Here is a 14,457-nt window from a genome sequence, read left to right as displayed (position 1 = left end):
TTTCGTCACCGAAGAAATGGCAAATCGCCTCGGTTCTCCTAAGATGAAAGCCAACGTCCCAATTACTGGAATCAACGCCTTGAGAAGCCTAGCTCGTGACAAAGTGTTCGTAAAATTCCGATCGAGCTACGGAGACTTTCAAGCCGACATCGAGTGTCTGGTTACACCCAAGGTAACTGGAACTATTTCAAACAGCAGAATCGATTTCAGCACCTGGAAATTCCCTGACGGCATCCAACTCGCCGATCCACGTTTCTTCTGCCCCGAGAAGGTCGACATGCTGATCGGGGGAGAGCTTTTCTTCGACATTTTGAAGCCCGATCACCTGAGCGTAGGTGCAAATCTACCGCAACTTCGAGACACTCATCTTGGATGGGTGGTAGCCGGAGTGATAAACGAGCCGTACGTTTCGAACGCGGCTATCCAACACGCCAACTCTGCTTCGATCGATTACATCGAGGAATTGATGCACCAATTCTGGAAGATGGAGGAAGTACCAGACGCTTCTCCATTTTCACCCGAACAGCTGTCCTGTGAAGCCCATTTCTTATCGACGTACGAGCGTGATTTGACCGGTAGGTTTGTTGTGAAGCTGCCATTCAAGGATAACGTGGACCAGTTGGATAACTGCCGCTTTCTGGCGCTCAAGCGATTCTTCATGCTCGAAAAACGTTTGGAACGCAATCCCGAACTCAAGCAACAATACGTCGGTTTCATCAAGGAGTACGAGGATCTCGGCCACTGCCGGGAAATCAAAGAAGCTGATGACCCACCGAATCTGAGTAGGTACTACCTGCCCCATCATGCGGTGCTGCGTCCTTAGAGCTCAACCACCAAGTGTCGAGTGGTATTCGACGCTAGCGCCAAGTTCGAACCATCCAAGCTCAACGGAGTGCTCCAAGTCGGCCCAGTAGTGCAGAATGGAATAATATCAATTACGCTGCGATTCCGTAAGTACCCATATGCTTTTTCAGCCGATGTAGCCAAGATGTACCGTCAAGTGCTCACGGCGCTACTGGACAGGCGGTTCCTGCGATACTTCTGGCGATCCGATCCATCGCATCCGTTGAGGGTACTTGAATTGAATACCGTTACGTACGGTACAGCTTGTGCACCATACCAAGCAACGAGGTGTTTGGTGCAGCTTGCCCAGGAAGAAGGTTCTGAGTTTCCCATCGGTGCTCGGATCCTGATAGAAGACTTCTACGTCGACGATGCTCTATCTGGAGCCAACACCCTCGAAGATGCCATCGAATGCCAACGTCAGCTGAAAGCCCTGCTTGCCAGAGGTGGATTTCATATCCACAAAAGGTGCTCCAACTCGGATGAGTTTCTCGAGCACATACCACCTGCAGATCGAGAAAAGAAAGTTCCGTTACACGAGTATGGACCCAACGAAGTAATCAAGGTACTCGGATTGCTCTGGGATCCGAACATCGACATTTTCATGATTGCCAATCCACCAAGCTTTTCGCAACCTGCCGATAAACCAGCCACAAAACGCATAATTTACTCCGAGGTGGCAAAGTTGTTTGATCCACTCGGATTGTTCGCTCCAGTGATCGTCACCAAACGTCTGGGCAACCTGCGCCCGGTGTATGAAAACGGCTTGCTGCGAGTCGGAGGGCGATTGGATCGCTCGAAACTGCCGTTTGCAGCGAAGCATCAACTCATTCTTCCCGACAAGGATCCTGTAACGAGAAAGTTGATTAGTGCATTGCATTTAGAGCATCTTCACATCGGTCAAGCCGGTTTGATCAACATCATTCGGCAGAGGTACTGGCATTTGAACGCAAAGTCTACTGTGCGACAAGTAACACGGTCATGTGTGAAATGTTTTCGCACGAATCCTGATGAAACCAAACAGCTAATGGGAAATCTACCGACATCGAGAATCGTACCATCGCCTCCGTTCGCAGTGACTGGTGTGGATTATGCCGGTCCGTTTCTGGTGAAACAAGGTTCACATCGTCCGAAGCTTGTGAAAGCGTATGTAGCAGTCTACGTATGCATGGCGACGAAGGCTGTGCATTTGGATGTCGTATCCGATCTGTCGTCGGATGCCTTCCTAGCGTCGTTGAAGAGATTCATCAATCGAAGAGGAATGGTCCAACAAATTCATTCGGACAATGCAACTAATTTCCACGGAGCAAACCACGAACTACACGAGTTGTATCGGCAATTCCAAGATCAACAAACTGCGAAGAAGATCCAACAGTTCTGCCAAGCACGTGAGATACAGTGGCATTTCATTCCGCCGGACGCACCAGAGTTCGGTGGTCTCTGGGAAGCGGCGGTTAAGGCGACGAAAACCCACCTGAAGAGAGTCGTACGCAACGTGAAGCTGACATTCGAAGAAATGGCAACCATCCTGACGGAGATAGAGGCCATCCTAAACTCGCGTCCGTTGTACAGCGTGTCCAGCGATCCTGCAGATCCACAGGTAATTACGCCAGCTCACTATCTTATAGGTCGTCCGCTGATCGCTCCAGCCGAGCCGTCCCTGGAAGATATCAACGTTAACCGACTCGATCGATGGCAACATCTTCAACTGATGCGTGAGCATTTTTGGCGAGCGTGGCCCAGGGATTACCTCAATTCTCTCCAACCACGCAAGAAGAATCTACGAACGACACCAAACCTTCGACCTGGAATGGTGGTCGTACTCCACGACAAGACTCAACCCCCGCTCAGTTGGAAGCTGGGTCGAATCACATCAGTGTATCCAGGTGATGACGGTTTAGTACGGGCCATCGATGTGTTCACCAACGGATCAACGTACCGTCGTCCTATCAACAAGGTCTCCGTACTTCCAATCGAGGACAACGTTTGCCCCTCATCGGTACCTGAAGCTGTTGATACGATGTCTCAACCGGGGGGAGAATGTTCCGTCCGTTCTCAGAAGGACTGAAGTGAGGTAGCGCCCAATCATATTTCTACGGCAACACTACGAACAGCGACGCTGAATACTATGGTAGGGATTCGTACGAGGGAGAACAGCACAAACCGAGGAGTATTAATTCAACTTTCGAAGTGTGTACACTAGAGCAAAGAGCAATAAATGTAGCTAAGTTAGTGTAGCAAAAGTGTTCTTTCCATCGAACCGATCATCCGAAATTACAGTCCACCACCGAAGATCCGTCCATCCAAGGGAATCGTCAAGGGCACTTCCAGTGTCATCCCAAGATCGTTTTCCACGGCGATTCCCTCCCGCATGTGTTATGGTTCATTGCATCGGAACAACTAGACATTTGAAGAAACACATAAACCGACTGCATATAGTAGATTTCGCGAGTTCTTAACACGTTTTTGATAGGAACATAGAGTTGTCTTCCTTGGGCCTCAAGGGTATTCAAAAGTCGCTCTCTGGCGGCGTCATTATCCGTACATTGCAGTGGCGTCACGTAACCTCACTTTTTACCTGTGCACGAACTTTCAAAAACAGATTTAATGCCTCGAATCGGTTGAAAAATACACTTAATCTTCTAGTTAACTCGATATCTATCCATTGCAAGCAATATTTTAATTGTATAATTGATTATGTTTTGGATAATTGTTTATGTTTTGAGAGTTGCTGCACAGGTAGATTGAGGTTAAGGCGACGACACTGGTACATTGCCAAACTGCGTGATCGATGTCATCGTAACCGTTTCCACACCGACAGATGTTGCTGTCCACAAGGTTTATTTTATTGAGATGAGCATCTAGCGAGTAGTGGTTGGAGATAAGTCTACTCATCACGCGAATGAAGTGTTACGTTTTAGGTTGGTTCGTATTATTGCTCCTATGGTCAGCACTAAACTGGTGTCGGAAACACAATAAAATGAGTAGATCCGATCGAACGTGCAGCAGCGAAACTATGCCACATGGGACGCATCACTTGAAAGCGAACAAGGATCGCAAATTATTTCGCAAACACCATTCTTCAGGGATTTTGCTGACTACGTTTCCGCACGCACACACACTCTCACCAACCCCCATTGGACTCGACAAAAGGCAGAAGTGGAAAGGTTGCCGTGTAAACAGCACGCAAAAAAGAAACGGTGTCAGTCGAACAGTCCTTTTTTGGCCGTCGCGAGTGCGAGTAGAGTGCGTAGCGCAATTTATCGTCGCGTGGGCTGCTTTCGGTAGTGGTTAAAGCTTCGATCGGAATCCGACAGTTTCTGGGAAGTCCAGAACCGGAACGATAACAGCCCTTTCGGAGACTGCAATAAGCTGAAGGTGGGTACTGTGGACGTACAATAGCTGGAAGCCATTTTGATATGTTTCTTGGTATAGATTTCGTAACACCAACCACACAACGAGAAGCATCAAGACGCACGAAAAAAGAAATCGACGGCAAAACGTGCCCTCGAACGTACCATCAGCGCAACAACCAGCTAAAGCAGATCAACCACTTGATAGCAAGACGCGAGAGTCCGGACAGTGCCTGACGGCGGTGAATAGCTGCGTTCGAAACCCGAAGCCTTCAAATGAAGTAAGTGCCTCAATGCTAGAGGTACGTCGCATGGGAACCAACGAAAGTCGTTCCAGGGCTTTTTCTGTTATAGGCTTTCAGCTGCTCATCGGATAGAGTCATCTGATCATCGTGCGACGGTGCTTGCATCGAAGTCCGCAACGCTTGTGGAACCCTCAGGCGAGGTGGAGCCCTGTTGGAGGTTTGTGCCATCGAGGCGACGGGGCTCGCCACAAGCAGCCAGGCTCGACCAGCGGTAAGGGTGCACCCGGCCGGTAAAGTGAGTACTCACCAGAAGAAGACATTATAGTTAGAAAGAAAAGATGGATTAATTAGGGAGAGGATGCAGGGAAGACAGAATTGGTAGGAGTGAGTTGAAGGATCATGCGGCGTCATGAGGAGAAAAGTGTCGGACCTATGGGGGAGCAATAAATGCACGTGAAACATTAGTCTGACCATCTTGATTTCGTTGGCGCACAGTCCCTCCATGGATAGGTAGTTTGCACTACCAATACATGAGAATTGCAACAGAAGTCACGACTTAAGTTCAAGCCTTTAAACCACGCTCTCGAAGAAACATTAGGAATAATTGAATGTAACCACCGTCCAAGATTTCCATTGTCCCAATGCCGGTTTGCCAATTCGAAAGGGTACTCTGACGCACTAAATGGTAAAATTCATCGAGTGAAATTTGCCTGTCATAAAATTCGCCTTCCTGCGCGCCCACCTTTGCGAGAGAATCCGCCTTCTCATTGCCTGGGATTGAGCAATGTGAGGGGACCCATACAAAGGTAATCATATATGATCTTTCGACCAGCACACTCATCTGCTCCCTTACCTTTGAAAGGAAATAAGATGAGTGCTTACCTTGTTTCATCGATCGAATAGCCTCAATCGAACTGTGACTATCCGAGAAGATGAAGTAATGGTCTGCGGGCATGTTGGAAATCATCCCCAATGCGAAGTTAATTGCTGCCAGCTCAGCAACAAAAACGGAACAAGGTTCCTGGAGTTTGCGGAAGGCGCTAGAGTTTTCATTGAAGACACCGAAGCCAGTGGATCCACTGAGACGAGACCCGTCTGTAAAATATATGTTCACGCAATTGACGTGTTGGTACTTTTCAGTAAAAATACGTGGGATAACAATAGTTCGAAGTTGATCTGGAATCCCATGAATCACTTGTTTCATGGACAGATCATATTTAATTGAGGAACTGCGATTAGTAAAGTGAGCACGGTCTGGAATATAACAAGGAAGACACATATCCGAGGATACGTAGTGGTGGTAGACTCTCATAAATCGAGATTGTGTGTTCAACCCAAGAATTTCTTCAAAATTAGCAATTATAACCCGAGCAAAGTCCAGCATCAAAATTGAAATCAAGTTTTGATATCAACATCAAACTGAAATCATAATTTGATTTCAGTTTACGCAATTGACAAATTTGATACCAAATGTTGTTTTCCTTTTGCTGTTCATTTGCTCTTCAAAAAAATGTTGTTGCAGGTTTGTTTTCATTGCCTTATCATAACATCAAATTCAATACTTGTTTTGTTATCAACAGGAAAAATTGATATCAAATTTAGTTTTCAGTTTGCTCTCACTGATAGCAGAAATAGTTTTCAATGTGATGTCACAGGAAGATTTTTTTGGTCTCAATTTTGATATTTTAACCGTTAAAACGACCAAAACGACAGCAACCCGAGTAATCATTATCAGCGGAATCAAAACATCAAATTTAGATTTCAATTTGATCTCAGACTTTGCTCGGGAAGTGTGTTCGTCACTCCGCATTTGATTAGTATTCTGAGAGAGAGAGCTCCCAGAAATGGTTCTGGAGAGGTGTTACTCCTGCCAGAACCTCGAGATTCATGTTATGCGTTGAGTGCATACAGCCGAAAGCATTACGCAGACAACGATATTTAATTCGTTCCAATTTTATTAGGTGACATTTTCTTGCCGAGAGAAAGCAGAAAGAGCCGTACTCTATAACAGAGAGAATAGTTGTTTTATAAAGCGTTATGATGTCTCCCGGATGAGCACCTCCCTCACCATGTGCCGCAAATTGAACGGAGAAAGTTGATCCTCTGTTGACATTTTTGCTTCAAATACGTAATATGGGTATTCCAAGTGCACTTTGAATCAAACCAGACCCAAGGTACTTGAAAGACAATGATTGAGTAATGTTTCTGCCCAAAAGATTAAGCTGCATTTGGGCTGGATACCGCTTTCGAGTAAACACTACCAGTTCAGTTTTCTGTGGCGAGAATTCGATCCCTAGATTCCTAGCCCAAGAAGACAAGTTATCTAAGGAACTTTGCAATGGTCCTTGCAAGTCCACGGCATGTGGACCTCTTACGGAAACTACACCGTCATGTGCAAGTTGTCTTAGCGTGCATTGTTTTGCCAAACAGTTGTCGATATCTTTGACATAAAAGTTATAAAAAAGAGGGCTGAGACATGAGCCTTGGGGCAGGCCCATGTAGCTAATTCTGGAAGTTGTCAGTTGTCCAAGTGAAAAGTTCATTTGCTTTTCTGACAACAAATTGTACAATAAATTATTTAAAATTCCAGAAAGTCCACATCTGTGCAGATTATCTGCCAGAATTTCAATGGAAACTGAATCAAAAGCCCCCTTAATGTCCAAGAATACTGAAACCAATTGCTCCTTGTGCGCAAAGGCCAGTTAAATATCTGTTAAAAAGCAGCGCTAGACAATCGTTTGTTCCTTTGCACTTGCGGAGCCCAAACTGTGTACTTGATAGCAAGTTATTTGTTTCGACCCACTGATCGAGTCTGCGAAGGATCATTTTCTCCAACAATTTCCTAATGCACGAAAGCATCGCAATCGGACGGTATGAGTTATGGTCAGACGCTGGTTTGCCAGGTTTTCGAATGGCTATTACTTTGACCTGTCTCCATTCAGGCGGTATAATGGTATTTTCTAGCAAGGAATTGAATAAGTCTAGCAAGCGTCTTTTAGCAATATCTGGGAGATTTTTCAGAAGATTGAATTTAATCATATCGCTTCCCGGTGTTGAGTTGTTCGATGAAAGAAGAGCCATAGAGAATTCCAGCATTGTGAATGGTTTATCCAGAGAGCTGCCGCTCGGAGACGCTTCTCGAAGAATGTGTTGGGCTGGAACTGAGTCCGGACAGTCCTTTTTAGCGAAATCGAATATCCATCGGTTGGACTATTCTTCACTCTCATTAGAAGATGAGCGATTACGCATGTTGCGAGCCACCCTTTACAACACCGGAGATGAACTAGCCATTTCATTTTCATTTTTCATTTTCAAGCACAAAAGGGGGTCATAGGACCAGGTCTCCAGTAAAACATCACTGTCCATACAGCACAAAGGTAGAGGTAAAGATTTGGCACCACAGAATAATAATCACAGGAATCAATTGAATCCTGCTTAAGATGCCGGATAGGGAGGAATAGTGTTTCAAGTAGGGGATAGTCGGAGTAACAGTAGTATTAATAAAAGTTGAAAAGTAAACGTACAGAGGACCATGTTTTGCAATATGTACCTGTAAATCTTGCTTTATGATTTCATAATTTTTAAACCCTTGTACCCCAAAATTTAGGAAAATTGCTTAAAAGATCATACAGCATCATAATAACTCGGAGCGGTTCAATTGAATATCCTACTACACAAAAATAAGATTAAATACAATTAGATTGGTCTCACCCGATATTCTTGAAATACTTGACGTTTTGAATGAAACATTGCCATTTCCAGACTTCGTGTTGTTAGTTTTTTTTAAGGTCTTGTGCTTAATTCTTGATTTGTCTTTCGCTTCGTATTTCTAAGAAGTGACTCTATAAATAGATAAAAAAAAACAAAAACAACGCTTCCCGCCCACAAGCTGTAGACCAAGTGCAGAATCTTTGTGATGATACTTTCCAAACGTGCATACCCATAGAAATAAATTCAATTCAATAAAAGATTTAATATATAAAAAAGAAAAAAAACATGAACAAGATGATTTCTACTGTGACTGTGACTAAATCCAGCATTCCTACTAAAATATCGCTGTGCTTAATCATTTAGTATTAGTATAGAGCAATAAACAATGTACGGTGATGATTAATCTGTTAATATGCTTTAATAAGCGGGTTCAAATGCACTTTTGGTAGGCATCAACACTGATCTGGCAACACTAGTGTGCATCTTTCCAATGTGGTAAAGATCCAGATCAGCCCTGGGACCTGGTAGTCTAATTAAACTACCTCAAGGTTTTGCCAAAGCCCAGGGAACACCGGAGATGAACTAGCCATAGGCTAAAAATCTCCTTAATGAAGAATTTAAAAAAAAAAACCTCCACATGGTGTTCATTGAGGTTACTCGTGAGAGTTCCTCGACGAATTTGCGCCAATAACCGCGTTTTTTTGCTTTGATTAATTGTTTCAACTTTGTCCCTCCCCTTGGCTAGTTTTTGCACCTTGCTGTTGGTAGGCGGGCTTAATTTCATGCTAGTGGAGTGTTGGAGACGGTAGGTTGCTGGCTCATGCCGCGATAGAATGGCGTCATGGACAGGCAATGGGGATTACTAGGCTTCCCCTCTCTGATAAACCACTGCATGAGAGAACCAAAGATCTAGTCTAGCAGTGATAGTATCACACTTGTTACTCCTTTAATTGAGAGCCGCGTCGTAGTACGCTTACGTATAGGCACTGACGTTGGGTGTGATACTGGCGGGTTTTGCCGCAAATCACTCTTGTTTTATTTATTTTTACGCAGATATATTAATTTGGGTTTGTAAGGGAATTGTACTATTGAAATGTTTCAGAAAGTGCCCAACAGTGCTCCTTCTATTTGCGTGACAAGCTTTCATTGTTGTTTTCATTGAAGTATTACTCAGGAAACAATGTTAAACATCATTTTTGTACATGGTATTGTAACTAATCTTATATGTGCTTCATTTTGATTTGGGATAAGTGTTTGAACTATGGCTCGGGATTTCCACTGTGGTGTGCTTCTATTGTGACATACCCATATGTATTTTTGTGGTGCCACATAGTGGAAACGTGAGAGCGTAATTGGAACATTTACCCTATACAATATACAATTTAAAATTAGCTTGGAAACTAACTTCAAAGTGAAGCATTTTAGTCACTTGAAGGTGTCACCTGGGACGAACAAAGATATAATTAATATATGTCAAGGCCAGAAGTTCTTGAAACACGTTAAATTGTAGTTTAAAAGCATGGGTTATGATTGTGTAGGTAGATTAGGGATTTTAGTTATTTATTAAATAAACTTCAATTAGATAATTCAGAAAGTTAATTAACATAAGAGATAGGACGCGGGGGAGGCGGCTAGCCTATGAAGTTGTATAGGGAGGCGACTAGCCTATGAAGTTGTATAATAAATCTTCCTTTTGTAAATTACAGACAATGTCAATAGCGAAAGTCATATCTTCAACCAGGCGCTTACGAACAAGTGAAGTTTTAGAAGGATTGTTGTGCTTTAGTTTTCGGTAAGGTATGATGTGTCAACAAAGCCCTTTTGAGCAAATTTTCAAACATCAAATTGATTGAGTGATTTATTGAAAGACATTGCGTTGCGAAAATTGACAAGTCATACATCTAACATAGTAGTAGTAGCAGTGTCGCATAATCTTATCACAATTGCTGCAAATAGTGCTTGAGGGGCCAGCAGGGCTGAATACGGATCAAAACTAACATAACTACTAACACTAAAATGATCCCGGAACTAACACTTATCCATTGCACTTTTAGTTATATATTAGTTTTATTTTTCTACTAAGTCATCTATGCTTCTTTCTATTGTTTGGATCAAGTACAACTAATACTAATCTACCTTTATGTATGTTTTACTCCCTTTTAACCCATTATCTTTATGAATGGCGAATCATATGACGTGAGACACGTACAAGCTGGAACTCAAAGAATTACTTCAAACAGGATATCAAACAAATTCAGGACCAATCCAAATGAGACCAGAAACCAACAAGGCATCGGGGCGTTATATACTCGGAGAGGTATTTGATAAATAATCAAAAAATGGTAAGTTAAAATCATAGTGGAGCCAAGGATCATGAGAGGTAATTGTCAATAATTCATTAATTAGTAGAAATCTCGATAACTTTTTCAAGGGAGTGTATCGGCTTTTGTAGGCGGTGCGTTTGGTCGTCGATTTGGCGTAACTGGTGGCTCGCCCGCGCGTGCTGGCACTATCATCAGATAGGGGAAATTTTCCTCCACCTGCTGGTGGTGTTGATAAGCGTGTGCGAGCTACCGGTTGCGCCGGATCGACGATCGAATGCATTGTTTACAGGAGCTGGTGCTTCCCTTTGAAAAAATAATCGAGAAATAACCATATTATCCTGTAATTGATATTACTATTTTTATATATCAATGAAATTAGTCATGACAGAGTAACAGAACAGATGGGGAAGGACAATAGACACAAGTTGACACAATAAACAAGACAAGTGGGGGTTAATACACAAGACAAAATGACAAAATAAGTGACGACAGAAGACAAGACTGGGACAAAAACAAACCTTTTTAAAAAACAAGAATGCGCAATTATATTATCAAAACTATTTGGATCAGCACAAAAACAACAGTGACCAAACGGGCACCATAGCCTAGGAACGTCCGTGTGTTGATTTAAAATAGAGGCTCATAGAAGCAAAATTTATCAATAAAAGGGGTCCAGTGTAGAGTTTTAGCAAGTTGCTGCCACTGTGATTACCACAAAAAAAAAAGGAAAAATTAATTGTTTCAACTTTGTCTCAAGCTTTGAATATTCCTCGAAGTATGTGGAGGTTTTGTGTCTACGAAAAGCTTTGAAAGCATTAGATTTTTCTACATACAATTTTGTGCATTCTCCCATCCAGGTGTGGCTGGTCTGCTTTTGAAGGGCGCACTTGGAACTTTTCTTTTTTGTGCTTCCAGTGAGCTTTTGTAGTTCAAATCGGCGAGGAATCGATATTCTTCCAATGGTGGAAGCGTATCTATTGATTCGGCACCGATTGTCACCGCCGTTGCATATTTCTGCCAATCTATACACTAAAGATTTTCTTTTCGTGTTCGGTAAATTTTACCAAATTCAAAACAGCTGAACGTTCGGTAAAACTTTGACCTTCGTTTTAAAGGCAATTGAATTTGAAAATAGTTTCAAAACATGTTCAACCTTGTTTAAATGATCAAATCTTGTCATTTTAGTTGAGATTTAGTTTCAAAGTAGCTGAAAAGCAATTGAATTGCATTGCATAAATTTTACCGAACAGTTCAGCTGTTCAGATTTCGGTAAAAATTACCGAAGTCGGTGATAATTTCTAAGTGTGTATGTTCCTTGTAAGATCAAATGGAACTCGAGATGGTTCTGCAGAGTGAGAGGCACACTTAATTGAAATGATGATTGGCAAATGATCGCTACATACAATCCAATGATAGCGATCTTGAACACAAAGATAGGTCGAGTCGGATTTCTCGAGCCAGAGGTTTTGCTATACGTGTCGCTTCACCAGTGTTCAAAATAGTCAAGTTGAAATCGTCGCATAAATCGTAAAAAATAGTCGCTCTATTGTCATCATATAGATCGCCCCACCCGTACCATGGGAGTTCATATCACCCAGAATTAGATGGAAGAATCGAAACTAGACTCAGAGTTGACTACGACTAATGGAGGTTCTTAGTGGAATATAAAGTGAAGCTATGCAAAGGTCTTTGTTCTTCACATTTATTTGGCAAGCGACGATTTCGACGCCTGATAGAGCAGGATGATCTCCCAATCCTTCAAGAAACCCGTTTAATATGGGTTGTTGCTGGTTCCATCGAAGATGTTGGTTCTTCACGAGTCGAACAACATTTTTACACTGTTGGCTTACAAAGTCTTGCTGAATCCATGGAGAAGTTTTGGTCTGTTGAATCTGTAGAATCTTGTAATCCTCTTACTAGTGACGAACAGCGATGCAATTTTCTGCTCCACCACCCGTCGAGACCAGGATGCTCGATATATTGTTCAACTGCCCCTGAAAGATTCTATCCATCAGATGGAAAATAACCGCGCGATTGCTCTTCGTCGATTTTACATGTTGGAACAACGGTTCCAGAAAAATCCTGAGCTGAAAAAGCAGTATGTGGATTTTATTAATGAGTATAAAAACCTTAGTCATTGTGTTCAGGTCGATGAGTCTTAAGATCGGAGATATCGTCGTCCCATCTCGAAGCTAGCCCCCCTGTCCTTTGAACCTGTTGTTATCCAAACCCTTCTTCGCCCGATGGGAGAATGTTCGCACTCAGAGCGAACGTAATGATTTATTGTTCTGTTAGTAGTTTTGTTATTTGTCTGTGAATCATCCTAACCATTTTCCTAATCCATATGACATCCTACTAACCCCGAGCCGACCGTGGGAAATCGGTCTACCGCAAACTAACACCATTTGTGTCATTTCAACCCCAAACCCTACTATTAACAAGCTTTGATATATTCCTGGCGATGCCTCTGGCTTGGCTTGAGCAAGGAAACACCAACAGCATCGAACGAATGATCATCGAATAAACGACGTGGTTCCCGACACAGAGGGGAAACATTGGCAGCACGCATTGAAAAAAGAAAAAAAGAAGAAGAGTAGAGTATCCAAAGATGATTTGATACTTTTTTTTTTTTTAACTCTTTATTTGTTCCAAATTCAAAATAAATTACATTTCATTTTTAACCTAGGTGCTCCAGTTACTACAGTAACTTACCAGCCTTAATTGTTATGATATATATCTAAGTGTTTTTACATTGTTCCTGTCTTGGCAATTCAGTATTTTAAACAGGTTTTTTAAACCTGCATGTCAGTATAACAATTGATAGCTTAAAACTAAATAACTAAAACTAAATCTTATCTAAGTATAAAGGGAATTAATCGTTGCAATTGAGGATTGTAACGATTTTTGCCGGAAATTATTAATTATTTTGTTGGACATTTGTGCTAAAGTCTCAACATTCGAAATTCTATGTACTTCGGTAGTACTGTACCAGGGAGGCAACTTCAAAATCATCTTCAGAATTTTGTTCTAAATCCTTTGAAGTGCTTTTTTCCTGGTAGTGCAACAACTAGACCATATTGGCACAGCGTAAAGCATGGCCGGTCTAAAAACTTGTTTAAATATTAGAAGTTTATTCGTCAGGCAAAGTTTGGATTTCCTGTTTATAAGAGGATACAAACATTTTATATATTTGTTACATTTGGCTTGAATGCCCTCAATGTGATCTTTAAAAGTTAATTTATGGTCAAGTATTAAACCAAGATATTTCACTTGGTTTGACCAGGAAATTGGAACTCCGTTCATAGTGACTATGTGACTACTACTAGGTTTCAAAAAGGAAGCCCTGGGCTTATGTGGAAATATTATAAGTTGAGTTTTGGAAGCGTTGGGAGAAATCTTCCATTTTTGTAAATAAGAAGAGAAAATATCTAAACTTTTCTGAAGTCTGCTGCAAATAACACGAAGACTTCTTCCTTTAGCGGAAATGCTTGTGTCATCAGCGAACAAAGATTTGTGGCAACCCTGAGGCAAATCAGGGAGGTCCGAAGTGAAAATGTTATACAATATAGGCCCAAGAATGCTACCCTGAGGAACTCCTGCTCTAACAGGTAGTCGATTAGATTTGGAATTTTGATAATTTACCTGCAGAGTTCTGTCAGTTAAATAATTTTGAACTAATTTCATAATGTAAAGTGGAAAATTAAACTTTTTCAATTTAGCAATCAAACCTTCATGCCAAACACTGTCGAATGCTTTTTCTATGTCTAGAAGAGCAACTCCAGTTGAGTGGCCTTCAGATTTGTTGGAACGAATTAAATTGGTAACTCTCAAGAGTTGATGAGTAGTTGAATGCCCATGACGAAATCCAAACTGCTCATCTGCAAAAATTGAGTTCGTATTGATATGAAGCATCATTCTATTCAAAATTATTTTTTTCAAAAAGTTTACTTATTGAAGAAAGCAAACTTATTGGACGGTAGC

General features: G+C 42.0%; 2 protein-coding genes across 2 annotated transcripts in view; one reads left to right on the top strand and one right to left on the bottom strand.

The window, feature by feature from the left end:
• Nucleotides 1-14,457, bottom strand: part of Kdm5 (Lysine demethylase 5) — a 52,514-nt gene that overhangs the window by 14,027 nt on the left and 24,030 nt on the right. The gene's annotated exons all lie outside the window — the stretch shown is intronic.
• LOC135707577 (uncharacterized) lies at nt 989-7,689 on the top strand. The gene is made up of 2 exons (XM_065229451.1): nt 989-4,477; nt 4,534-7,689. Exon 1 carries the CDS (start codon nt 989-991, stop codon nt 2,909-2,911), a length of 1,923 nt encoding a protein of 640 aa, XP_065085523.1. The 3' UTR covers nt 2,912-4,477; nt 4,534-7,689.

This window comes from Ochlerotatus camptorhynchus, unplaced genomic scaffold (genome assembly GCF_037179485.1).
Source record: "Ochlerotatus camptorhynchus isolate MF236.1 unplaced genomic scaffold, CSIRO-AGI_Acam_v1.1 ptg000314l, whole genome shotgun sequence".
Classification (NCBI taxonomy): Eukaryota; Metazoa; Arthropoda; class Insecta; order Diptera; family Culicidae; genus Ochlerotatus; species Ochlerotatus camptorhynchus.
Note: the sequence above shows the minus strand (reverse complement) of the source record. Positions and strands in the feature narration are given on the sequence as shown.